General features: G+C 39.2%; 7 protein-coding genes and 1 pseudogene across 8 annotated transcripts; 7 read left to right on the top strand and 1 right to left on the bottom strand.

The window, feature by feature from the left end:
- LOC17887027 (probable pectinesterase/pectinesterase inhibitor 35) lies at positions 1-2223 on the top strand. Its single transcript, XM_006290830.2, has 2 exons — positions 1-984; positions 1335-2223. The coding sequence occupies exons 1-2, from the start codon at positions 60-62 to the stop codon at positions 1997-1999; spliced, it is 1590 nt and encodes a 529-aa protein (XP_006290892.1). The 5' UTR covers positions 1-59; the 3' UTR covers positions 2000-2223.
- A 233-nt stretch (positions 2224-2456) lies between these two features.
- LOC17887214 lies at positions 2457-3435 on the top strand (annotated as a pseudogene).
- Positions 3436-3774: 339 nt separating this feature from the next.
- Positions 3775-7070, bottom strand: LOC17886042 (F-box/LRR-repeat protein At3g58980). The gene is made up of 4 exons (XM_023783313.1): positions 6286-7070; positions 4796-4940; positions 4497-4640; positions 3775-4320 (listed from the first exon to the last, which is right to left on the bottom strand). The coding sequence occupies exons 1-4, from the start codon at positions 6489-6491 to the stop codon at positions 4243-4245; spliced, it is 573 nt and encodes a 190-aa protein (XP_023639081.1). The 5' UTR covers positions 6492-7070; the 3' UTR covers positions 3775-4242.
- Positions 7071-8154: 1084 nt separating this feature from the next.
- Positions 8155-9564, top strand: LOC17886211 (F-box/LRR-repeat protein At3g59210). Its single transcript, XM_023783408.1, has 4 exons — positions 8155-8414; positions 8503-8809; positions 8905-9045; positions 9129-9564. The coding sequence occupies exons 1-4, from the start codon at positions 8272-8274 to the stop codon at positions 9441-9443; spliced, it is 906 nt and encodes a 301-aa protein (XP_023639176.1). The 5' UTR covers positions 8155-8271; the 3' UTR covers positions 9444-9564.
- A 761-nt stretch (positions 9565-10325) lies between these two features.
- Positions 10326-11670, top strand: LOC17886442 (3-isopropylmalate dehydratase small subunit 2). The gene has a single exon (XM_006292929.2). The coding sequence runs from the start codon at positions 10583-10585 to the stop codon at positions 11363-11365; it is 783 nt and encodes a 260-aa protein (XP_006292991.1). The 5' UTR covers positions 10326-10582; the 3' UTR covers positions 11366-11670.
- On the top strand, positions 11379-13799 carry LOC17886175 (F-box/LRR-repeat protein At3g58980). 2 transcript variants are annotated; one of them, XM_023783317.1, is made up of 4 exons: positions 11379-11689; positions 11856-12859; positions 12963-13106; positions 13192-13799. In XM_023783317.1, the coding sequence occupies exons 2-4, from the start codon at positions 11951-11953 to the stop codon at positions 13465-13467; spliced, it is 1329 nt and encodes a 442-aa protein (XP_023639085.1). In that variant the 5' UTR covers positions 11379-11689; positions 11856-11950; the 3' UTR covers positions 13468-13799. The 2 variants fall into 2 exon arrangements, with proteins under 2 accessions (XP_023639085.1, XP_023639086.1); XM_023783318.1 differs by having other exon boundaries at positions 11379-12859.
- Positions 13800-14345: 546 nt separating this feature from the next.
- LOC17885952 (putative F-box protein At3g58960) lies at positions 14346-21244 on the top strand. The gene is made up of 4 exons (XM_006292611.2): positions 14346-15128; positions 20289-20417; positions 20599-20739; positions 20816-21244. Exons 1-4 carry the CDS (start codon positions 14346-14348, stop codon positions 21242-21244), a joined length of 1482 nt encoding a protein of 493 aa, XP_006292673.2.
- On the top strand, positions 18018-19870 carry LOC17887426 (magnesium transporter MRS2-4). Its single transcript, XM_006291098.2, has 3 exons — positions 18018-18505; positions 18663-19078; positions 19165-19870. The coding sequence occupies exons 1-3, from the start codon at positions 18178-18180 to the stop codon at positions 19729-19731; spliced, it is 1311 nt and encodes a 436-aa protein (XP_006291160.1). The 5' UTR covers positions 18018-18177; the 3' UTR covers positions 19732-19870.
- Positions 21245-22264: the final 1020 nt, after the last annotated feature.

Genomic DNA, 22264 nt, shown 5'->3' with positions numbered 1-22264 from the left:
ACATATAACACTTCTTCTCTACAACACACTATAATCATTAACCTTGCACATAAATCACGATGGCAACTTCATTATTCTCGTCACCAAATCATAAGTTCCGGATCAAAATATTGTTTTTCCTGATCTTAAACCTCTTGTCTCTTCATACTTTAGTTTTTGCCCATTCATCAAACTCAAAATTTACAAAATTCACAAGACACCCAAACTCCGATTCATCATCAAGAACCAAACCCTCGCCTTCTTCTAACAAAGGATTTCACAACTCAGTCCAACTCAGCTTGGACCACGCTCGTTTAGCTCGTTCCCTGGCCTTGAATCTCACACTTTCGCACCGTACCTCTCAAACCCTCATGCTCGATCCTGTCAACGACTGCCTTGAGCTGCTTGACGATACACTCGACATGTTGTCTCGCATCGTTGTCATCCAGCGTGAAGATCAGGTCAACAATGATGTCCATACGTGGCTAAGTGCGGCGTTGACTAACCAAGAGACCTGTAAGCAAAGCCTCAGCGAGAAATCTAGCTACAACAAAGAAGGAATCGCGATGGATTCCTTCGCAAGAAAGCTCACCGGTTCACTAACCAATTCCCTAGACATGTTCATGTCCGATAAGCGGAAAAGCTCTTCTTCGGCTGTTGTAGTTAGTGGCCGGAAACTGTTGTCCGATCATGAATTTCCGACGTGGGTTTCTTCGTCGGACCGGAAGCTTTTAGAGGCTTCGGTAGAAGAGCTGAGACCTCACGCGGTGGTGGCAGCGGACGGAAGCGGGACACACATGACCGTCGCCGAAGCATTGGCGTCTTTGGAGAAGGGAAGTGGAAGAAGCGTAATTCATTTAGCAGCCGGAACCTATAAAGAGAATCTCAATATTCCGACCAAACAGAAGAACGTTATGTTGGTTGGTGACGGGAAGGGGAAAACAGTCGTTGTCGGTAGCAGAAGTAACAGAGGTGGCTGGAATACTTACCAATCCGCTACTGTCGGTGAGATTTTTAACTACAAATATTAAATTATAGAATTGAAATGTCTGAATCAAGAATTAATGGTTCGTCCGAGAAAGAAAAATCAAGATATGTGTAAAAAGATCCATGTACGACATATAATAACTATAGTCTTTTTCATACATGTCGTACTTATAGGTTAGTATTTACTATTTCACTAGTTTATTGTGTTAAAACCTAGAGAAGTGTTACTTTTTTAATATTTATGATGTTTTCTATGCAGAAAGTTTAAGGTTTACTTTTGGTCAACCTAACAGTTTTTATTTCAAGGTTTAAATACTTAACAAATTCCTAGTTTTAATTGTCTTTTTTTTTTTTTTTTAATATGGAAGCCGCCATGGGAGATGGATTCATAGCTCGGGACATAACCTTCGTGAACAGTGCGGGACCAAACGCGGAACAAGCTGTGGCATTACGGGTCGGATCAGACAGGTCCGTTGTATACAGATGCTCCATAGATGGGTACCAAGACTCACTCTACACACTATCCAAACGACAATTCTATCGAGAAACTGACGTTACCGGGACCGTTGATTTCATATTCGGGAACGCCGCCGTCGTTTTCCAAAGCTGCAACCTCGTATCTCGTAAAGGCTCGTCAGAACAAAACTACGTAACGGCGCAGGGGCGGTCCGACCCAAACCAGAATACCGGGATTTCTATCCATAATTGCAGAATCACCGGTTCGATCGGGACTTATTTGGGTCGTCCGTGGAAGCAGTACTCTAGGACTGTCGTGATGCAATCTTTTTTGGACGGTTCCATCCACCCTTCGGGTTGGTCTGCATGGTCGAGTAACTTCGCTTTGAAGACTCTTTATTACGGAGAATTCGGGAATTCGGGTCCTGGTTCGTCGGTTTCGGGTCGGGTTAGCTGGGCCGGGTATCACCCGGCGTTGACGTTGACCGAAGCTCAAGGGTTTACCGTGTCGGGTTTCATTGACGGGAAGTCGTGGTTGCCGTCAACAGGTGTCGTTTTCGACTCTGGCCTTTTATAAGTTTTTACTCTACTCATATTCATATATGTATATATATATATATATATATATATATGCTTTAAATTGGTTATTAACTAATGATCAATGATGTGGTTAAACAAAAGTATATGTAATATTGATAAATAGTTGTGTATTACGCGTTTTGTGTTTGGTTTGGGTTGTATATATAGATACGTCCTATAGTTGTAATTTCTCTTGTGGTGAATAAAAGTGATCAATTGGTATGTGTGAAATATCTTTGGATGAATTCACTATTACTAATCTTTTTTCTTGATTTTGAACCTATACATAACATAATGTGTGCTTATCTATGTATATATATACACATAGTGGGTTAATTCTTTAACCAACCCTCAAATTTACGCAAAATTTTGGAAGATAATACACAACTATATTAATTTAATTATGATTACAATACAAAATGGAAGAAGACTAATTCCGTAATTCGGCCTTGTCTTACCCCATTATGTCTACATTGTCTAGTCTAGCTTAGGTGATCATTCGGTTTGGTTAAGTCAAACCGGTAACAATTCGAATACAAAATTGCTTTTAATTCCGGTTACCACATTGTAGTAAATTAACGAAGGAGATACAGTAGCCAATTTTTAGTGTCATTTTAGTTTGACAGCTCCATCTTAACCGGCTGCCAGAACGCAACAATGGCGGCGGCTTCTCTCAAAATCACAAACCCAACATTTGCCAAGAAGACTGTAGCTTCCTCCAAAAACCCTCCCTTTGCTCCTTTCCGGTCATCTTCTCTCGGAGTCAATTACTTCTCCACTGCCATCAAATTCAGATCCATAGTCTCAAGAGTCACTCACTTAAAAATCGTCCCACGCGCCGCCGCTTCTTCTTCTGCCGAGACTCAAGGTAGAATAGACCTTCCATGGCCTCTGTTACGTGGTTGGTGATAACATCGACACCGATCAGATTATTCCCGCCGAGTATCTCACTCTTTCCACCTCGAATCCAGCCGATTGCGAGAAGCTTGGCTCTTACGCGCTGATCGGACTTCCAGATACCTACAAAGAGCGATTCGTAGAGCCAGGGGAGATAAAATCGAAGTACTCAATCATCATCGGAGGTGAAAACTTTGGCTGCAGATCATCCCGTGAGCCCGCTCCTGTATGTCTAGGCGCAGCGGGAGCTAAGGCTGTAGTGGCTCAATCTTACGCTAGAATCTTCTTCCGGAATTCCATAGCTACGGGAGCTGAGGGAATGGTGATAGTGTGCTGATCAATCATACGACCGGGAAGGAGTATAAGCTCAAGGGCATTGGTGATGCTGGACCTGTCATTGATGCGCTCTATAGACTATAGCACGATGAGAAATTGAGAAGAATAAAAAGGTGTATTTTCTGGAGTTGATGGACCTAATAAATTTGTCTTATGGATAGTTTCACTGTTGGCCTAACCTTTTATGTAGACATGTGTTATGTTCCACCAGCAACGAAAGGGTAAAGTCCCCGCCAAAAGGATGAAAACTCGAACCTCCAAGGCAAGCTTTCTTGAATACGTGCTAGCAGATCACACCAAAACATATTCCGTGTAATTCACACAAACGAAACCACTTAACTTAAGGGTAACTTGGGGAAAAATCAAAAAACGAAATCTTAGGGCTTTTTGGGAAAATAGAGTCAGTCATTTGGTCTCAATGAACCTGTTTTAAAAACCAAAATACACTCTTTGTCAAAACAGCATTGTTTCAAGGTTCCTCCTGCCAATCACACAGGAAACGGCAAAACAGAGACCTTGTGCTTGTTATAAGGTACAAATTAAAACATTTATGGAAAAAGCATCCATTTTTTTTCTTTATAAGTGAAGTTCGTATGATCAGTTAAGCCATCAACGAAGAACCCATGGAAGAAAATTTGAGTTACAAATCAAAACATGCCTAGATAGTAGACGAGGAGAATCAAGATAAAAGATAATAAAGAGTAAACTAGAGATAAAAGAGACCAAGATTGCGCACAGTCCCATTCATGTTCCAAGAGACTAATGCAACTAGGATGACCAGAGTCTGTTCTTCACGCTTTTAAGTAAAGCTCATCTGGATCTTGCACTTGGAAGAAGCTCTTGGGAGCATTAGCAGATCCCTGGTGATTCTTAACTTTTCCTCGACGCTTATTCTTTTCTGAGAATGAACTTTCAGCACTTGAAGACATGGAAGTTTTCCTAAGAAATGTTTTACTTGCTGCAACTCACCGACGGTTCCGTTGTCCAATAAGGTTATCTCCAAGACCTCTAGAAGCATGACAACAGACAAGAATATCCCGACAAACACCTACAAACATAGTCAGGTTCAAGACAGTGCAGTCCACCCTGCAGCAAGAAGTTGAGATTATATTTAAGATCTAACAAACTTTTCTATAGTTTGTAATACGCTTAGATTTTAAAAAACACTTAAATACATTCATCATAACCAAGCCAGAATAGAATGTAAACCAAACATCTAAACCAAAATCTCCTGGTTTGTCCAAAATACATTGTCGTCATACCTCGATGACAAGGGTCTTCAAATTAGGAGCCTTGTTTAGCAGAAAGGGAAGAAACCTCCAACCAAATCCCGTATCATCATGTGTCATAGTTAAATGATGTAGCTTTTCGAATACCGGAATTGCATCACGGAATAAGTAAAGCGTCTGAAATCAAATCAAATCCAATCAACTTAGTGGATCTTTTGCAACAAAGCCTCAAGAAACACGTTTGCAACATTCACATATTTATGTTCTATTATTGTCTCAAACTGTAATTTCCAACAAAAAAAATAAAGAATAGAAAAAAAAAACACACTTACCTCAAAAGTATACGGAGATGATAATTCCAGGATCTGAACATGTTTTATCCCTTGAATCAGATTCGTTGCATTGCTAGACAAGATATCACCATCTTCTGAAAAATGACCACGCCATCGGCGATCTACCATCACGAGAAGATTGAGCCTGGTGAAAAAACTATAGAAGGATTTGGGGAAAACTCTTTATTATTGTGTTGTTTAATCTCTAAAGAATTGATACAATATATAGAGGCTAACTTATGTTTAACCTAATTAGAATAGGAAACAGATAAACATGAATAAGTAAATATTCTAAATTTCTTACTCCTTATCATACTTCTAGAATATTCTTCGACTTGGGCTTCACGGGTTCACTTCAATAGCGGACTTTGACGGTCCATAATAGTTAGTCTGCAAGATACACATCTTGCTCCCCAAGATATCTCCAATACTCCCCCGCACGACAAACGTGGTACACACAACGCAAACTTTGCAATCATAAAATGTAACACGTATGTCGTGGACAACTTGTCAAGGGTAGAGAAATCATGTCAACAACTCTTTAGGGTAAAAACTTCAATCTTCAAAATAGGGGTGGAACTTCAGCTCTTCTTTGGTCTTGGTAAAGGGAATAACAACATCCCGTGGGTGCAAATCATGCAAGTCCACAAACAGTTGTCCTAGTCTCAGACAGTTCACAAATCGGACTAATAACAATAACTGAAAACATGAGCATTCCAACAAACTCCCCTAATGATTAAACCATAACCAAACTTCCCCGTAATGGTAAAACTATTACCATACTTTTCTAAAATAAGAAAAGCAACAAGCTAAACAAAAAATCTGAAAAAAAATCTTAACTAAAGAATAGTTACAGAACAATAAACATAGAAATCTCGTGAAACCCTTTAAAGAGAACCTCCCAACTAGTTATTGTACCCTAACACCATTAGTGCACAAAAATAAGCCAACGTAAAATAGAAAAATTGAAACGTGACTATTAAAAAAAACATCAAACCCCATTAACTCTAGAAAAAAAAACAGATCACATGATCACACCCATACTTTTCTTTTGCTTCACGTCATCTTCATCGTCTGGTTCATCTTCATCTCCATCATCTTCTCCCGTGAGAATCACCATGATCTCTTTTGAATTTGAGACCACAAAACAAATTTCTAGTGCGGAAGCCTTTAGTTTTGATCCACTAGGATCGACTGCTCTGATACCATGAAAAAACTATAGAAGGATTTGGGGAAAACTCTTTATTATTGTGTTGTTTAATCTCTAAAGAATTGATACAATATATAGAGGCTAACTTATGTTTAACCTAATTAGAATAGGAAACAGATAAACATGAATAAGTAAATATTCTAAATTTCTTACTCCTTATCATACTTCTAGAATATTCTTCGACTTGGGCTTCACGGGTTCACTTCAATAGCGGACTTTGACGGTCCATAATAGTTAGTCTGCAAGATACACATCTTGCTCCCCAAGATATCTCCAATACCTGGCCTCCACAAGGGACTCGAAATTAACAATTGTATACCCATCCGGGACAAAATCACCGTAGTCTAAGTAGGCAAGACTCGGAGTATCAAAAGTAATGTTCTGCGGATCAGGCCCTTTAAAATCTATCAGTTCACGACCAATAGTAAGTCTTTGAAGACTTCGACTAGACACGATGCCAGACCATTTCCAAGTTTCCCAGTACATACCATCGATGGTTAGTTCCTTAAGCACAGGGCAAGCCAAAAGAAACGCCTGGAACGCACAATCATCAAGATTACAGAACCGAACTGATTCAAAAATGAGAGTCTTAAGAGATGGAAGCAAAGCATTCTGAAGCAGCAAACTGATAACAATCTCCCGCCCTAGTTTCAGCTTATTGAGTGTCTTGCAAGTGAAGATCTCCAAAGGCAATATATATCCATTTCAAGATCCCTGACACCACGATTGTTCAACACATCACGTAGCCAGTGGTTGATACGATCTGAATCAAGACCCCTTTCAGATTTTAAAGAGAATCTCCTAATGCGCGTAGTAGTTTCCAGCCGAGCCAACGCTTCACTCACAAGACCCGTGAAAGTCCCCTGAAACTTAGCTCTGTCGTCGAACACAAGATCTTGTATGATGGTATATACATTCCTAAACCTTCTTGAGAGAACCAACAAAGACGCAGCATCCTTTGCAGCAAGAAAGCTCACGATTCGACTAATAAGTTCATCTGGTAGATTGCTGATACGATCCATCTTCTCGCACTTAGACTCTAGCGAACCAATCCGTTCCAATCAAACCACAAACCCAACGAAGATTATGAGATCTAAAAGAACGATTTGAAACTTAATCCAGAAGAAGAAGAACCCAGAGACGGAGAGCGAAGGAAATACGAGACTGCCTCACTTCTTGAATTGATCCGAACTTTCTTGATTAAGCACAGAAAGGTGTCTCTAGAAACGCTGCGTTTTGCCTTTTAATGAAAAGGCACAGCTTGGATTAGTGCAATTAATTGGGCTTTTATTTGTTGTGTTAAGCCGTCGTGGGCTTTTCCCTTTATAATATCCGAAAAGAAACATCATTAAACCAGCAATTAAGAACTTCACCAAAGTTGCTCTTTCTTTCTTTAAGAGTTACTTTTAGTTTTAGCAATCAAAAACTATATGTTGTAATTTTATATAATTATTTTATTTACTTAAATAATGGATAAATTTCTCCATTGAATAAGGCATCATCTAGACTATATTTTTTTTTTTGAAGTGTTAAAAAAATGTATTAATGGGCTTTTAGTTTAGAACAGGATAAGTCCTATAATTAATTTATGATTAATTACCGTGTTTGGGAGTTATATAAATAAGTCTGCTCATTCAACCAAAAGATCATTAGAGAGATAGAGATGAACAGATATAGATGTCAAAGGAGGAGGAAGAGCAGTGAGGGAGAAGGAGAAGATGCAATCAACAACTTACCAGAAGATCTACTTTGTCATATCTTGTCTTTCCTTCCGACCAGGGAGGCAGCTTTGACATCTGTTCTGTCCAAGAGATGGCGAGATTTATTTACATTGCTACCTAGACTTGATTTTGATGACTCCATCTTTATGCCTTGTTTAAGTCCTGAAGAATGCCCAAGGACTAGTTTCAGAGAGTTTGTGAGCAGAGTTCTTGCTCTTAAATCCAATTCCCCCATTATTAAATTTTCTCTCATATGCCATGAGGGTGTTGACAAAGATCTTGTTGAGGATTGGACAAGCAAAGCTCTGAGACGTGGAGCAACAGATCTTACCTTAATATTGCTCTTATCTTCACAAAAATATTCACTGCCTTCTAGTATCTTCCGCAATAGCCACAACTTGATAAAGCTGAAACTAGGATGTGGGAGACTTGGTATCCTATTTCAAAGAGGCTTTATCTTTACCAATCTTAGAACTCTGCATCTTAATTCTATTGAATTCAATCCTAATTATGGGAGTATTGACCGGCTTCTATCTAAATGCCCTATGCTGGAGGAGTTGATCGTAAATTGTATAAATTGGCACCGTTGGAGCTCTGCATCAGTGTCTTCCCCAACCCTTAAGAGACTAACTATTGATGGTGAACAATATCTACATCATATACTCAGGGTGTCTCGTCGAGAGCAAATGTAAGTGAACCCATCGTTTTAGTGCCTTACAACTTCAGTTTCCTAGGAAAAACCAAAAAACTTCAATTTTTGTTTTTATCTTGCCCAGAGCACCCGAAAAGTTCAAACCTAAAGAGCCTTACGCCATACCCCCAGACTACGGTTCTGCGAACCCTCGCGATGTTTCGTTTGATACACCAAACCTCATCTACTTAAACTACTCAGATATTGTTGCGTGCAACTATCCGCTTGTCAAATTGGATTCCCTTGTTGAAGCTAGGCTCGATGTTGGATCGAATACAAGTCAGATGCATGCAAGAGATTCCGACGAATTTCAAGTTCGTTGGGATGCTACCAATCTTATCATGGGGATACAAAATGTTAAAATCCTGCACTTAACTTCAGCTACCATTGAGGTTATCTTTTCTTTCTTCTTTCATATCTTGTGGTTGATTAATAATATTTACCCATTTGAAGTGATTCAACAAGTTGTATTGATGTGTGTTTCCAGGTGATTGAAGACTTTTGTAAGACGGTACCGGTATTCCACAACCTGAATCATTTATCAATTGAAAGTGACGATGAACGAGGATGGCAAGCCTTGCCTCTCCTTCTCACCAACTGCCCCAATCTACAAACTCTCCTCTTCCATGTAAGAAACTAAAAACTCTGTTTTAACTTTTTCATATGTTACTTATTGCACATTCTTTAATTATCTGGTTGCTTCTTCCTCAGGGTCTCCACCACCGTGTTACGGATGGATGTGGAGATGCTTGTGACTGCATCTCTTCTCCTCCTCCTCCTTCTCCTTCTTGTTTATCATCGTGTCCTGTGAAGATCTTGAAGATATTGGACTTTGGTGCAACCTGTGGAGAGATGTCATTAGTCGAACATTTCCTCAAGAAGTTGCCTCTGCTTGAAAAAGTGATCATCGTGCTACAATGTGAATCCTTCATAGAGGAGGGCTGTGATCGTATTAAAGTCTCCAAGGCACTGGAGATGTCCCCGAGAGCTTCATCAAACTGCAAGTTGAAGGTTGTTAATCATTAGTTCCGATGAATCTCTCTGCAGCCAATAATATGTTGCTGTTTCTTTTTAAGTCCATTGCATTTTATGCAATCTGATCATCTTACATGTTTAATTAGTCAGCCTCTGAAGAGTTTGAGTTAAATACTACGCATTGCATCGTTTCCCGCCACAAAGTACAATGTGACATTTGCTTCTTAGAAATTACTAAGATACAAATAAAAACAAAATGCCTAGAAAGTAGATAGAGACTGAAGATAACTAGGAGAATCCAATTAATAAAAATATCAGAGGGAGTAACGAGAGATAAAAGTGACCAAGAATGTGCACAAATCGATTCATGTTCCAACAGACTTAAGCAGCTAGGAGAACAATAAGCTACTACTAGTCTTCAGTTAAAACTGAGCTGGATCCTGCACTTGGATGAAGCTCTCTGAAACATTTGAAGATCCGTGTGGATTCTTAACTTTTCACTATCGCTTATTGTTCTCCAAGTATAAACTTTCAGCATCTCCAGACGTGGCAACTTTCCTAAGAAATGTTTTACTTGCTGCAACTCGCCAGTTGTCCCACTATACAATAAAGTTAACTCCAAGACCTCTACAGGACATGTCAATAGACAAAAATAGTATTAAACTAATTAAACCAACATCTTTTCTTTGACATGAGTATTAAACTAGCAATTAAAGATTGCGGCTAACTACATAACTAAATTTTGTAAATTGCTAGGAAAACCGTCCCAAAAATTGCAATTTTTAGACTTGTAGCAAATTATAGTCGACAATGACTCCCTAAAAAATAATAATCAAATTCATAAACGAAAAGAATATCAAATTCATAATTTATACTATACTTTATGCGTTGAGTTCAATCTGTGCATCTTTAAACCAAAAATAGTAAACAATGAAAGAGACCACGTTTTGTTATACACCAACCTACCTTCCTGTCTCAAAAACAATAAACAATGAAAGAGACCACGTTTTGTTATACAACAACCTACCAACCTTCCTGTCTCAAGAGTGAAGACGCACGTTTAGGACTTAATAATGCACTTTCCACTATTACTTTATATTCGTAATTAAGAATTTTATATATTCATCCTCCTTCTATAAAGTACTCTGTTTCGTGTTGTGTTTCACTGTAGCACAGAAGCAGAAAACACAATGGCGACTTCTCTGCAATTTCTAAACCCTACACTCTTCAAATCCTTAGCTCCCTCAAACAAAACCTCCTCATCTCTCTCGCCATCTCCTTTATTTCGACTCAATTCCACCTCCACAGCTTTCAATTTCAGACCACTTACTTCCTCCTCCTCCTCTTCATCGGCAGCGATCATCACACGCGCCGCCGCATCTTCCTCTGGATCAGGCGAGTCACTAACAAGAGAGACATTTCACGGCCTCTGCTTCGTCTTGAAAGACAACATCGACACAGATCAGATCATCCCCGCGGAGTACACCACCCTCATCCCTTCGGTTCCAGAAGACCGCGAGAAGCTCGGCTCTTTCGCGCTTTGCGGCTTACCAGAGTTCTACAACGATCGTTTCGTAGTGCCAGGAGAGATGAAGTCAAAGTACTCAGTCATCATCGGCGGGGATAATTTCGGCTGCGGATCATCCCGTGAACACGCTCCGGTCTGCCTCGGTGCGGCGGGAGCTAAAGCCGTGGTGGCGGAATCTTACGCTAGGATCTTCTTCAGGAACAGTGTAGCTACAGGTGAGATCTACCCGTTGGAATCGGAGGTTAGGATTTGCGACGAGTGTAAAACAGGGGATGTTGTTACCGTAGAGCACAAGGAAGACGGTAGTAGTTTGCTGATCAACCATACGACCAGGAAAGAATACAAACTGAAACCACTCGGTGACGCAGGTCCCGTGATCGACGAAGGAGGAATCTTCGCTTATTCCAGAAAAGCCGGCATGATTCCTGCTGCGTCCTCTGCTTGAATGAATAATATTTAAAAATTCGGATCCGCTATTTCTTGCTATTCGGTTTGGTTTTCATTGGTTCGATAACCGGCACTAACCAAATAAATTATAGAGAACCAATCTCGAAACCCAGAATAATTCCTTTTCTTCCACAGTTTGGCTTTGTCTGCCACGTGGAAACAGCGCATGAAGTTACTAGACCCTTCGTTTTCTTTTTCTGTTTTTTTTCCTTTCACTTAATGTTTCAGTTTCTTTAGATACATTTGCATGTCCTCTCGAACTCAAAGTTTAAGGTTTATTCAATTATTCTTCTGCTGTTCTGCCTTTCTCATCTGTAGCAAGGTTTGTGTCGAAGATTTCTGATCTCATTTCAATTGTAATTTGCTTCTTATCTTATATATTCACTGTTCGTTGTATTTTTTTTTTTTTTTTCTGTTTCTAAGTTAAGTGTGTTTATAATTATCTCCACTTTGAAACTCTGTTTCTTGTTTGTATACTTTTTTTGCAGTGGTTTGAATGTAAAGTTGAAATTGTGGTTTGAAATCTCCGTTGGAATTAGTACTTGAGTAGTAAAAAGGGGTTTTCTAGGGTTTGACAAAGAGGATGGACAGGATTAGTAGTCTACCTGATGAGATCATTTGCCACATTGTATCATCCCTTTCTGCGAAAGAGGCTGCTTTCGCATCTGTTCTGTCAAAGAGGTGGCAGAATCTCTTTACCATTGTAGAAAAACTTGTGTTTGCTAACTCAGTTCAGAATCAAGGGAGTTTAATGGATTTTGCCGATGGAGTATTGGCTCTGCCGGCTAGTTCTCGCGTTAGGAGTTCTTCTCTAAAATTTCTAAGAAGTGTTCATCCAACTCATTATGATGATTTAAATCGTTGTCTATGTGCTTTGCTGAAGCGTGGTATCTTGGATCTTAACCTAGACATGTATGCTGGGAGACGATATTCATTACCTTTTGAGGTTTTCACTAGCAAAACACTAGTTAAGCTTGAACTAGGTTGTGATTTTGGTGGTTTTGTTGTTGATAATCTCCCTGAGAATGTTTTTCTACCAGCGCTTGAGACCCTCGTCCTTAGCTATATCCGGTTCAAAGATCACCGTGGTTATGCGTTTGAGAAGCTTCTTTCTGCTTGCCTTGTCCTCAAGGAATTAGTCTTATATAATATGGAGTGGGAACGTTGGAAATGGTCTGGTAACCTAACGAGTCCAACCCTTCAAAGACTTATTATTACTCATGGAGATTTCTATCAGTGTGATTTTACGACAATAAATTTAATCACTCCCAGTCTCGCCTATCTAGACTTGTATGATATTGTTCCTGATGACTATCCAGTTGTTAACCTTGACTCCCTTGTCGAAGCTAAGCTTGATCTTATGTTGACGGTAGATCACAACTACAATGGACTTGTTGATGACTACGAAACTATCTCTAGCAATCCAACAAATCTGATCAAGGGGTTAAGAAATGTCAAAATCCTGAACTTAGCATCTCCCAACACTTTTCAGGTTAGTGTGTGCCATTTGTTTCTTATTTCTATGTAACATGTTTCTCTTTTGCTCCAAATATTTACATATGTATAAATGACTAGTTAATTTAATTTGGTTTCAGGCCTTTTCTTACTTCTATGAAGCAATCCCTGTGTTTAAAAACCTCTATCATCTAACCATTACATGTGATGATAATGAATTCTGCTGGGAATTTCTTCCATCTTTGCTTAAAAATAGTCCAAAACTGGAGACCCTTGTCATCAGTGTATGATTCAAAACCCCAAAAAGTTTATTGGAAACTTGCAAAACCTTGTAAGTTCCAGTTTTTAATTGTCTCTCTCTTGCTTCAGGGTCCATTGCACTATAATGAAGAACGACCTGAATCTGTTTGCGAGTGCTTGTCGGGATATTCTTTCTTATTGTCATGTCCTCTAGAGGTCCTAGAGATAACCGACTACTGTGGAACTACTGGAGAGGTGGAGCAATTGAAGTATTTTGTAGAGAAACTGTCCTGTCTTAAGTTGGTGAAACTTCATTCTCGGAAAAGACATGGTGGCGACAGGAAAAAGTTATTAATGCTTCCTAGAGCTTCGTCCAAGTGCAAGATCAACGTCACTTTTTCTTAAAATCTACCAAACTTACAAGCATGAAGAAGAACAAACTTTGGTCCTCCTAGTTACATCTGTCTGTTTTATCATGAACTGGATTGTGGTTTGTGGAGCACTCTTGCAGTCTTGCTCACATACATATCCTTTGTTTATCTTTTTGTCGGAGTCTCCTTGTTCCCTGGAGGCTGTTTTGATCATGTGTAGGTTGCTTTGATGTATTTTTAGTCTGTCTAAACTGATCGTATGATGGATGCCTTCAGTTGTTGAACGTTGGATAATATTTTGTATAATTAATCAGGTGTAATTAATCAGGTGTAATTATAAAAACCTAAAATCTTTTTTGGTAGGAATTTCTTTTGATTTCTTACTTCTTACACAAGATATCAATTTCTAGTGGGATTGTGAATTCAGTATCCTTATTTGCTTAGGATTTAATTGTAGACGTGAGATCAAATTTCGTTTTATTTCCAAACTAATTGTAGTTAATTACTGTATGTTTATGTTATCCGTAAATTATGCGTCCTTCTCCGTGTCTTATTGGGTATCGGCTATTATTACTATGTATATATATACTACCAGGCTTCTCCTTAGACTTCACCTCTGTTCCCACGTACTCTTCTCTTCTGCTTCCTTTGTTGTACTTCCATCAAAATTGTGAGCATCAATTGTTTTAAGTAGCTCGAGCTCAAATATTATCTGTTTTGCAACTTATTTTTTCTTTTGCTCTGTTGTAATGTCCATTTAAGAAAAGAAAAAAGATCAGTATATACATTCACTTGGAAGTTGGAATTATATTTTGTTTCCAGAAAATCATAATAATGTGACGTTTCTCTGTTTGTTGATATTGTAATGGGCGATACTTTTTGTGGTTGAAAGCTCCATTTAAATTAAGTGAGATGGATAGGATCAACAATCTACCTCATGAGATCATTTGCCATATCGTGTCCTTCCTCTCGGCAAAGGAGGCTGCTTTCGCATCGGTTCTCTCAAAAAGGTGGCGGGATCTGTTTACCATCATATCAAATGTTGAGTTCAATGACTCAGTTATGACTCCAAGGAGTCGTCTGTCGGATTTCTTGAATAGAGTATTGGCTCTGCCTCTCAGTTCACGCATAAGGAACTTCTCTTTAACATGTCGTGTTCGTCGAACTCATTATGCTCTTGTCAACCGTTGTCTCTGTAATGTGCTGAAGCGTGGTGTCTTGGACGTTAAACTAAACATAAAGGTTGGAAAAGGATATCGCTCACTACCTTCTGAGGTCTTCACTTGCAAGACGGTTGTTAGCCTTAAACTTGGGACTGGTTTTGATATTGATGTTTTCCCTGAGAATGCTCTTCTTCCATCGCTGAAGACTCTCGTTCTTGATTCAGTTAAGTTCTATGATCGCTGTTGTGGTTGTGCATTCCAAAAGCTTCTTTCTGCTTGCCCTGTGCTTGTGGAATTAGTGATGCGTGAGCTGGAATGGGAACTTTGGGAATGGTCTAGTTGTGTGTCCAGTCCGACCCTCGAGAGACTTACTATTAGCCATAATTTGGCCTTGGGTGCGAACGATTTGGAGAGCATTACTTTTGATATTCCGAGTCTTACCTATTTAGACTACGGTGATTTCATTCCGGGAGAATATCCAATTGTTAATCTTGACTCCGTTGTGGAAGCCAAGCTCAGTCTTGTTTTGACAGTTGATCACGTCTGGATGGGAAATTATATAAGATATGATGATAACATTACAAGCGATCCAACCAATCTGATCAAGGGATTAAAAAATGTTGAGATATTAAACTTATCGATTCCTGAGACTATGGAGGTAAGTGTGCTTTATTGTTTTGTTATTTGTTACATAGAAAATTCTAAAAGAGTTTAGTTGAGGTTTTATTAGTGTTGTTGTTGTTGTTGTGTTTCAGGCGTTTTACTTTTTCCGGGGAGCAATACCAGTATTTAATAAACTGCATCATCTATCTATTGCTACCAATAATGAATTCTGTTGGAAGGCTCTCCCATATCTGCTTAAGAGTGCTCCAAATCTAAAGACTCTCGTCATTCGAGTTTGTACCACTATCCTTGAAATACGTTCCTATAAATCTTTAATCTATCTAATCCTCTTTCTTATTTCAGGGTCCCCTGCACTATAATGTGAATTCAAAAGTATATGATGATAATATGTGGGAAGATGAGGATGATGATGATGATGATGATGAAGAGGAGGATTATAAACCTGTTTGTAAATGCTTGTCCGGATATGGTTTTCTATTGTCGTGTCCTGCGAAAGTTCTAGAGATCACCAATTACAGGGGAACTAAAGTAGAGTTGGAGCAAATGAAACATTTCCTGGAGAAATTAAAATGTCTTGAGCTTGTCAAAGCTGGTGTTTATGAAACAGATACCAAAGAAAAGTCTTATCTCAGCATCGATCTACTAAAACTTCCCAGATCATCACTCAAGTGCAAGATCCGGTTCGAGTTTGTTCCTCCTCCTTTCTTAATTTGGTAATGATGAATCTGTTATTTTCTTTTCTTGTGTGTAGTCTTTCTTTGCTTGTAGGTTACTCTTCAGAATTTTTATTGTTCTGAATTTATTTCTCCATTATATGAGCAACTTGGTTTGAATGAGTTGTACTCTTGTTAATGGTTTGAGTGGAGTTGCAAACTTTGGGTTAAAAACAAGGCTTTATAGCTCAAACCCGAAACGTCCACTCAGTGCGTCCACTGTTGGTTTAAGATGTACAAAAACGTTGCCGGAGAAAATACAAGACAGAGATTGCTCCTGCGAGTAATCTGTTGCGCACCAAATCAATCAGCTGCAAGCAACTGAAACCCTCCGACCATGAATCCTCCAAACGATGTTGTTGTTGTTGTTTTAAATTCGTAACAAAACCTAAACATTTTTTTTTTTATAAAAAAGATGATTGAGATATTTCCTTTTTTATAAGGTTTAGTATTGAGTAATTTCCTTTTCTTTTTTTCCCGTCAGAATAATTTCCTTTTTTTATAAGCCTATAACGTATAAAAAAGTAAATTTCCATTTTTTTTTGGTTAGAACAACCTAAACACCTCTGTTTATATATAGAAGTACCTTCGACATCTCTTGAGAAATAAACACAGACTCTAATGCCGTAGATTTATCGTTGATTCTCTCGTTGATGATTTTTGGAGATTGAAGAAGATTCAAAACATAACTAAACTAGGGCTGATGACCCAAACAAGAACAGCAACAACAATGGAAAAAACCTCTTCTTCATGTAAGTACAAACGATCATCTTCTCATCTTTTGTCTTCTAAACTCTCAGAATCGGTTGATGAATTAGCAGGGATATGGTGCAAGTGAGGATCGGAGGAGGACGTCCTTTGATTCCTTGACGTTTCTTTTTCAACTCTCTCATCTGATATGACTACCAAGTGAAGTATTAAAAAAATTAGGGTTTATTTAGGGTTTTCAACGAGGCTCTTTCTATAGAATTACAAATTAACATACGGTGCTTCTTCTAATTCTAATGTACAGATCGGGGAGATATGAAATTCCATGACATAAATTATATAGTGATTGATGGCTAGGGACTGAGATTCAGACAGCTAAAGCTTTTGCTTCAATCATCAACAGTCAACACAATCACTCAGTAAGTCTGCTGCAATTTTCCCAATTAAGTGGAGACTGATATTTTCTATGGTTTTGTTGTTGATGCTTCTCTAGATGGATATATATACACCAACAGATGGTCAAAATCCTCTTCTTGATCTGTAAGTTATCTCAAAATCCTCTGTTTTTTCGTTTTTTTGTTTGGTTCTGTTTCTAAGTTTATAATTTATTCCTCAACCAATACAGAAGTAGAAGTCGAGATGGCACCAAAATATTCAAAGCAAAACCTATGAACAAAAAGGAAGGTACTTGTCAATGATTCATGCCAGCAATTCCCTTCCACAGGTAACATAACAACTGAAACTATTTGATTCCTTTTATTAGGAGTTAAAAAGCAGAATACCTCTCTCTTGACTTTTCTTGCTGGCCTAAAGAGGAACAAAGAATTCAGACATCCTTGGCTAAAAGTTTTAGTTTAAAACCATCTTTTTTTTTTGTCATCAAATAAAAGTTTAAAACCATCAAGATTCATATTTATGCTATTCTGATTGTAAATTTCTCACACATGATTTTTATTGCACAATTAAAAGGCGTCTTGATGTTCAATTAGGAAAACAACCTTTGAGATTGTCAAACAGATAATGTAATGTCTAAAATGGTTTTTCATGGTCTCCTTACAGGTATTTTCTCTGTGCTGGTGTCCAACAACCTCAAACTGTTACATTACATATCAGGACTTACCCCTGAGTGTCGAGAATGGCAAGCAATGTCTTTGACAACTCATTTGTGTCAGACAGAGATAATCTATTAATGTGATTAACATTTGTCTGAAGGATGTACATAATCTGATTAATGGGTCCAAACCAAACCGATTCAGGCCAGGGAATTAGAACCAAAACCAAACCGAACCAGAAAACAAAACGACACCGTGTCCATGCATCGATATCTGACTTGAGCAATCTCGCCGTGATAAAGGGTTAGTTACAATACGAACCCTATTCCTCACTGGCGTTTATGGCATGGCAGAGGAAGGAAGCATCGGAATAGGAGAAACCGAAGAAGAAGCGCCAGCGATCGACGATTTCTCCTGCAGCCACCACCAGATCTCTGCCCTTTGACGAAGAAGCTGATTGGAACAATTATCGTGGCTGGATTCGATGGGGAAAGGCCCACTATCCTTTCGCCGTCTTTCGAGCATCCGTCACCGGAAGAAAGGTTCTGCGGTTAAGGATGAAGCTGCTCATACATCGGCGCCTTCGTCTCCGCCGCCGCCTCCACCGATTAATGCAGGCGGACCGATTGCGGGAGGGACGGGGAAGGCGAAGAAGAAAACCGGAGGAGCTAGGCTGTGGATGAGGTTTGATCGCACTGGTGCGATGGAAGTGGTGGAGTGCGATAAGAGTACAATCATCAAACGTGCTTCTGTTCCCGCTAGGGATTTGAGGATTCTTGGCCCTGTCTTCTCTCACTCTTCTAACATTCTCGGTATATATATTTCGATTTGCTTTTTATTGGACTCTACACGAATTAGGTGTTTGGATATGATCATATTACATGTTTCTCTTTAAGTGTTTCTGAAGCTCTAAGCTTGTGCTTTTCTTTTGCTCAAAATTTAGTAATCAATCAATCTTTTGCTCTGTAGCTAGGGAGAAAGCTATTGTTGTGAATTTAGAGGTCATAAAGGCAATAGTTACTGCAGAAGAAGTGCTTCTGTTGGATCCTCTTCGACCAGAAGTTCTTCCACTCGTTGAACGATTAAAGCAACAGTTTCCTCAGAGGAATGGGACTGAAAATGCTCTGCAAGCTTCTGCGAATGTACAGTCTCCTCTTGATCCAGAAGCTGCAGAGGGTTTGCAAAGTGAGCTTCCTTTTGAATTTCAGGTCCTGGAGATTGCACTCGAGGTTGTCTGCTCGTTTGTTGATCGCAGCGTGGCTGCTCTTGAGACAGAAGCTTGGCCTGTCCTTGATGAACTCACTAAAAATGTCAGCACCGAGAATCTTGAATATGTACGAAGTTTAAAAAGTAATCTCACCCGCTTGCTAGCCCGTGTACAAAAGGTAGAGGCTAAATAATTGACCTTTTTCCCATGATGCTATATTGCTGTGTGATGGATGGAAACATTAAGCTGTTGTACGTTATTCAGGTGAGAGATGAGCTCGAACATTTGTTAGATGATAACGAAGACATGGCAGATTTATACTTGACAAGGAAGTGGATCCAGAACCAGCAAACCGAGGCGATACTTGCAGGGACAGCATCAAACAGCATTGTCCCCCCACCGCATAACACATCAAATCTTCACCGGCTCACTTCAAACAGAAGCGCCAGTATGGTGACGAGCAATACAGAGGAAGACGATGTGGAGGATCTGGAGATGTTGCTGGAGGCATACTTCATGCAACTGGAAGGAATGCGGAACAAGATTCTTACAGTGAGGGAGTATATTGACGACACAGAAGACTACGTGAATATACAACTGGATAATCAACGTAACGAATTGATCCAGCTGCAGCTGACACTGACCATAGCCTCGTTTGCAATAGCCGCAGAGACATTGTTGGCAAGCTTGTTCGGGATGAACATACATTGTCCATTGTATTCCATAAATGGCATCTTTGGCTACGTTGTGTGGAGTGTTACTGCGCTTTGCATTGTGCTATTCATGGTCACCCTTGGTTACGCCAGGTGGAAGAAGCTGCTAGGCTCATAATCTCTCTCTCTCTCTCTCTCTCTCTCTCTTACAAACCATGTGCCACTTGTGTAATAAAAAAAGGGAACTCACACATGGTTAATACATGATAAAGTTGTTTCACTCAAATCGTGTCCAGTGAAGAGGTTAGAGATTCATGTTTCTGAAGAGAATGATACAAGAGTTAGAGTATATATGCTAAACAGAATGGCCCTTAGACCTCGAAGTCTCTAAAAAGTTGGAAGTAATTATGTAGAGATATAAGTCTTTAATATGTTCGAAGGCTACGACAAGTTTGCTTCCTTCTCTGAATTTGCTTCCTTCTCTGAATTCTCTTTATCTCTCCCTATCTGTTTCTAAAGTTTGGGTCAGGATCAGATACTGTGCAAGTGTGCATTGGCCGAATGATATGCTCTGTTCCTTAAAGGCTTAAACAAAGATTCATCATCTTCTTTTGGGACTGCCTTCAGTTGTGGAACGTTTAAGTTTATGGGATGATTTGTTTTGGTTCGAGTTTTCTGGTTCTTAAAACTAGTCCAATTAAACTAACTGACTAACTGACTACGGTTGGTCTGAAGTTGCCACTAAATCACGCCTGGATCAGCCAATATGCACGTCATGGTGATATTATAAGCGATATAATCAATCTGATTAAGGGGTTAAGTAATGTTAAGACCATGAACTTATCCTGTACTGACACTACGGGGGTAAGTGCTTTATTGTTTTCTTATTTGCTATTTCGCCTTGAAAACAACTTATACGAGAGCCATGTATGATGATATGTAGGAAACGACGTACGTACTGAGGCCTTATTGTTTCACTTCCCGGGAATCAAAATCTTGTTAGTGTTTCTTGATGTTTTGATTTTTAAGTATGTATGTGTTTCAGGCGTTTTACTTCTCACGTGAAGCATTGCCAGAGTTTAAAAATCTGCATTGTTTATCTATTGCAACTGAGCGTAAAGTGTGTTGGGGAACTCTGCCACATCTGCTAAACAAGTCTCCAAATCTAAAGACTCTCATCATTGAGGTATGGACGACCACAAAACATTTCAGGTATACCACACCCTAAAGTCACTAGTCTCTAATTCTCCTTCTTGGTATAGGGTCCTGTGCACTACAATTATCATATGGGTGATGGTTATGAGTCTGATGAGGTGAACTATGATGATGATGAGGAGTCGGAGTCTGACGATGATGAATCTATTTGTGAGTGCTTGTCGGACTATTCTTTCCTAGAGTCATGTCAGGTGAAAGTCCTAGAGATAACCGAGTACAGGGGAACTAGAAGAGAGTTGGAGCACATGAAACATATCTTGGAGAAATTGGCATCTCTTGAGCTCGTCAAAATATGTTCTAATGAAACAGACGATGAGGAACAGCTTCAACTCAGAACCAATCTGTTAAATCTTCCTAGATCGTCTAAGTGCAAGATCCAGTTTGAGTTTATTCCTCCTGGTAGCTCCTTTGAGCAGGCCATGTTTTGTTTTTCTATTAGATTGGATTGTGTTTCTAGGATTTTGTTCTCTTTTTGACGTTTTTACTCTAAATTGACAAAGGTTAACAAGAGTCAATCAACAACTACAACAGAACTCAACTTAACCCACAAAAGTTTATATAACTTTGATTATATAACTCTATATCAGTAAATGTGCTAAAGTTGAAGCTCATTCCTAAACATCTACCGGTCGTTTAAGATGAACATTCGTTGAGATGTATAATGGGGGGGACTAGTTAAAATGTAAAATATGTATGAAGAAGATTGATGAGCATGTTTTGGTGTTAACACAAAACGTTCATGTTTTGGTGTTAACACAAAACGTTCCGTTTTGCGTAAGAGTAATACACCGAGTACAGGAATAATTGTAAAACCGGGCGTATTTTTGGTTTAAATTATTTCGACGAACATTAGTTCCTGCCTCGGGAAATGTTCTACCAGTGGGACGCTAGTCGAGCTGAAATTAAGACCATCCTCATTGGGGGTATCTTAGGAGGCTAAGATACCCCCACTTTTTCAAAGAAAGTATGTTATATAAGGATTTTCTTTGGAAAAGTGGGGGTATCTTAGCCTCCTAAAATACCCCCAATGAGGATGCCCTAAGAGTTTCGTTGGGTGTTATCTGGTGGGATAGACTAGGTTCTGTCTTACCAATGCTTAAGACTCTCATCCTTGACTTAGCTTTGATATGGTATATGGACTTGTTGTGATATTGAGCTGTTTCTTCCTAGTTTCCCTGTTCTTGAGGAATTATTTTCATGAGTGGATAGATTGGGATGAAATGGTGTCTAGTGCAAGCCTCAGGAAGATAAGAAGTCTACTTGGAAGAAAACTTTAGCTCATAGATCGGTCAAAGTCTCCTTTGGATTCTGTTTAGAAGCCTATATTGATGGGACATCATTTTATTCAGATATTTGTTGCTTCTTTTGCTATTCATTGGACAAGTTTGCTTTCTTCTCCCCATAGGGCGGTTTCTCTGGAATTTTAAAACACAACGCTTAAGAAGACGAAAAATGGGTTGTTTTAAATCCACATCAAACCCAGTAATTACCCGCTG

Source organism: Capsella rubella, unplaced genomic scaffold (assembly GCF_000375325.1).
Source record: "Capsella rubella cultivar Monte Gargano unplaced genomic scaffold, Caprub1_0 scaffold_5, whole genome shotgun sequence".
Taxonomy (NCBI): domain Eukaryota; kingdom Viridiplantae; phylum Streptophyta; class Magnoliopsida; order Brassicales; family Brassicaceae; genus Capsella; species Capsella rubella.
Note: the sequence above shows the minus strand (reverse complement) of the source record. Positions and strands in the feature narration are given on the sequence as shown.

Excerpts from the sequence above, each read along its gene's own strand:
- LOC17887027 (XM_006290830.2), top strand. The coding sequence starts at position 60 with ATGGCAACTTCATTATTCTCGTCACCAAATCATAAGTTCCGGATCAAA. Across the intron at positions 985-1,334 it reads TTACCAATCCGCTACTGTCG|CCGCCATGGGAGATGGATTC; the intron begins GTGAGATTTTTA and ends TTAATATGGAAG.
- LOC17886175 (XM_023783317.1), top strand. The coding sequence starts at position 11,951 with ATGGACAGGATTAGTAGTCTACCTGATGAGATCATTTGCCACATTGTA. Across the intron at positions 12,860-12,962 it reads CATCTCCCAACACTTTTCAG|GCCTTTTCTTACTTCTATGA; the intron begins GTTAGTGTGTGC and ends ATTTGGTTTCAG. Across the intron at positions 13,107-13,191 it reads TGGAGACCCTTGTCATCAGT|GGTCCATTGCACTATAATGA; the intron begins GTATGATTCAAA and ends CTCTTGCTTCAG.
- LOC17886042 (XM_023783313.1), bottom strand. The coding sequence starts at position 6,491 with ATGTACTGGGAAACTTGGAAATGGTCTGGCATCGTGTCTAGTCGAAGT. Across the intron at positions 4,641-4,795 it reads CATCTCCGTATACTTTTGAG|ACGCTTTACTTATTCCGTGA; the intron begins GTAAGTGTGTTT and ends ATTTGATTTCAG. Across the intron at positions 4,321-4,496 it reads TGAAGACCCTTGTCATCGAG|GGTGGACTGCACTGTCTTGA; the intron begins GTATGACGACAA and ends TTCTTGCTGCAG.
- LOC17885952 (XM_006292611.2), top strand. The coding sequence starts at position 14,346 with ATGGATAGGATCAACAATCTACCTCATGAGATCATTTGCCATATCGTG. Across the intron at positions 20,418-20,598 it reads CCTGTACTGACACTACGGGG|GCGTTTTACTTCTCACGTGA; the intron begins GTAAGTGCTTTA and ends TATGTGTTTCAG. Across the intron at positions 20,740-20,815 it reads TAAAGACTCTCATCATTGAG|GGTCCTGTGCACTACAATTA; the intron begins GTATGGACGACC and ends TTCTTGGTATAG.
- LOC17887426 (XM_006291098.2), top strand. The coding sequence starts at position 18,178 with ATGGGGAAAGGCCCACTATCCTTTCGCCGTCTTTCGAGCATCCGTCAC. Across the intron at positions 18,506-18,662 it reads TCACTCTTCTAACATTCTCG|CTAGGGAGAAAGCTATTGTT; the intron begins GTATATATATTT and ends TTTGCTCTGTAG. Across the intron at positions 19,079-19,164 it reads TGCTAGCCCGTGTACAAAAG|GTGAGAGATGAGCTCGAACA; the intron begins GTAGAGGCTAAA and ends TACGTTATTCAG.
- LOC17886211 (XM_023783408.1), top strand. The coding sequence starts at position 8,272 with ATGCTGGAGGAGTTGATCGTAAATTGTATAAATTGGCACCGTTGGAGC. Across the intron at positions 8,810-8,904 it reads TAACTTCAGCTACCATTGAG|GTGATTGAAGACTTTTGTAA; the intron begins GTTATCTTTTCT and ends GTGTGTTTCCAG. Across the intron at positions 9,046-9,128 it reads TACAAACTCTCCTCTTCCAT|GGTCTCCACCACCGTGTTAC; the intron begins GTAAGAAACTAA and ends CTTCTTCCTCAG.
- LOC17886442 (XM_006292929.2), top strand. The coding sequence starts at position 10,583 with ATGGCGACTTCTCTGCAATTTCTAAACCCTACACTCTTCAAATCCTTA.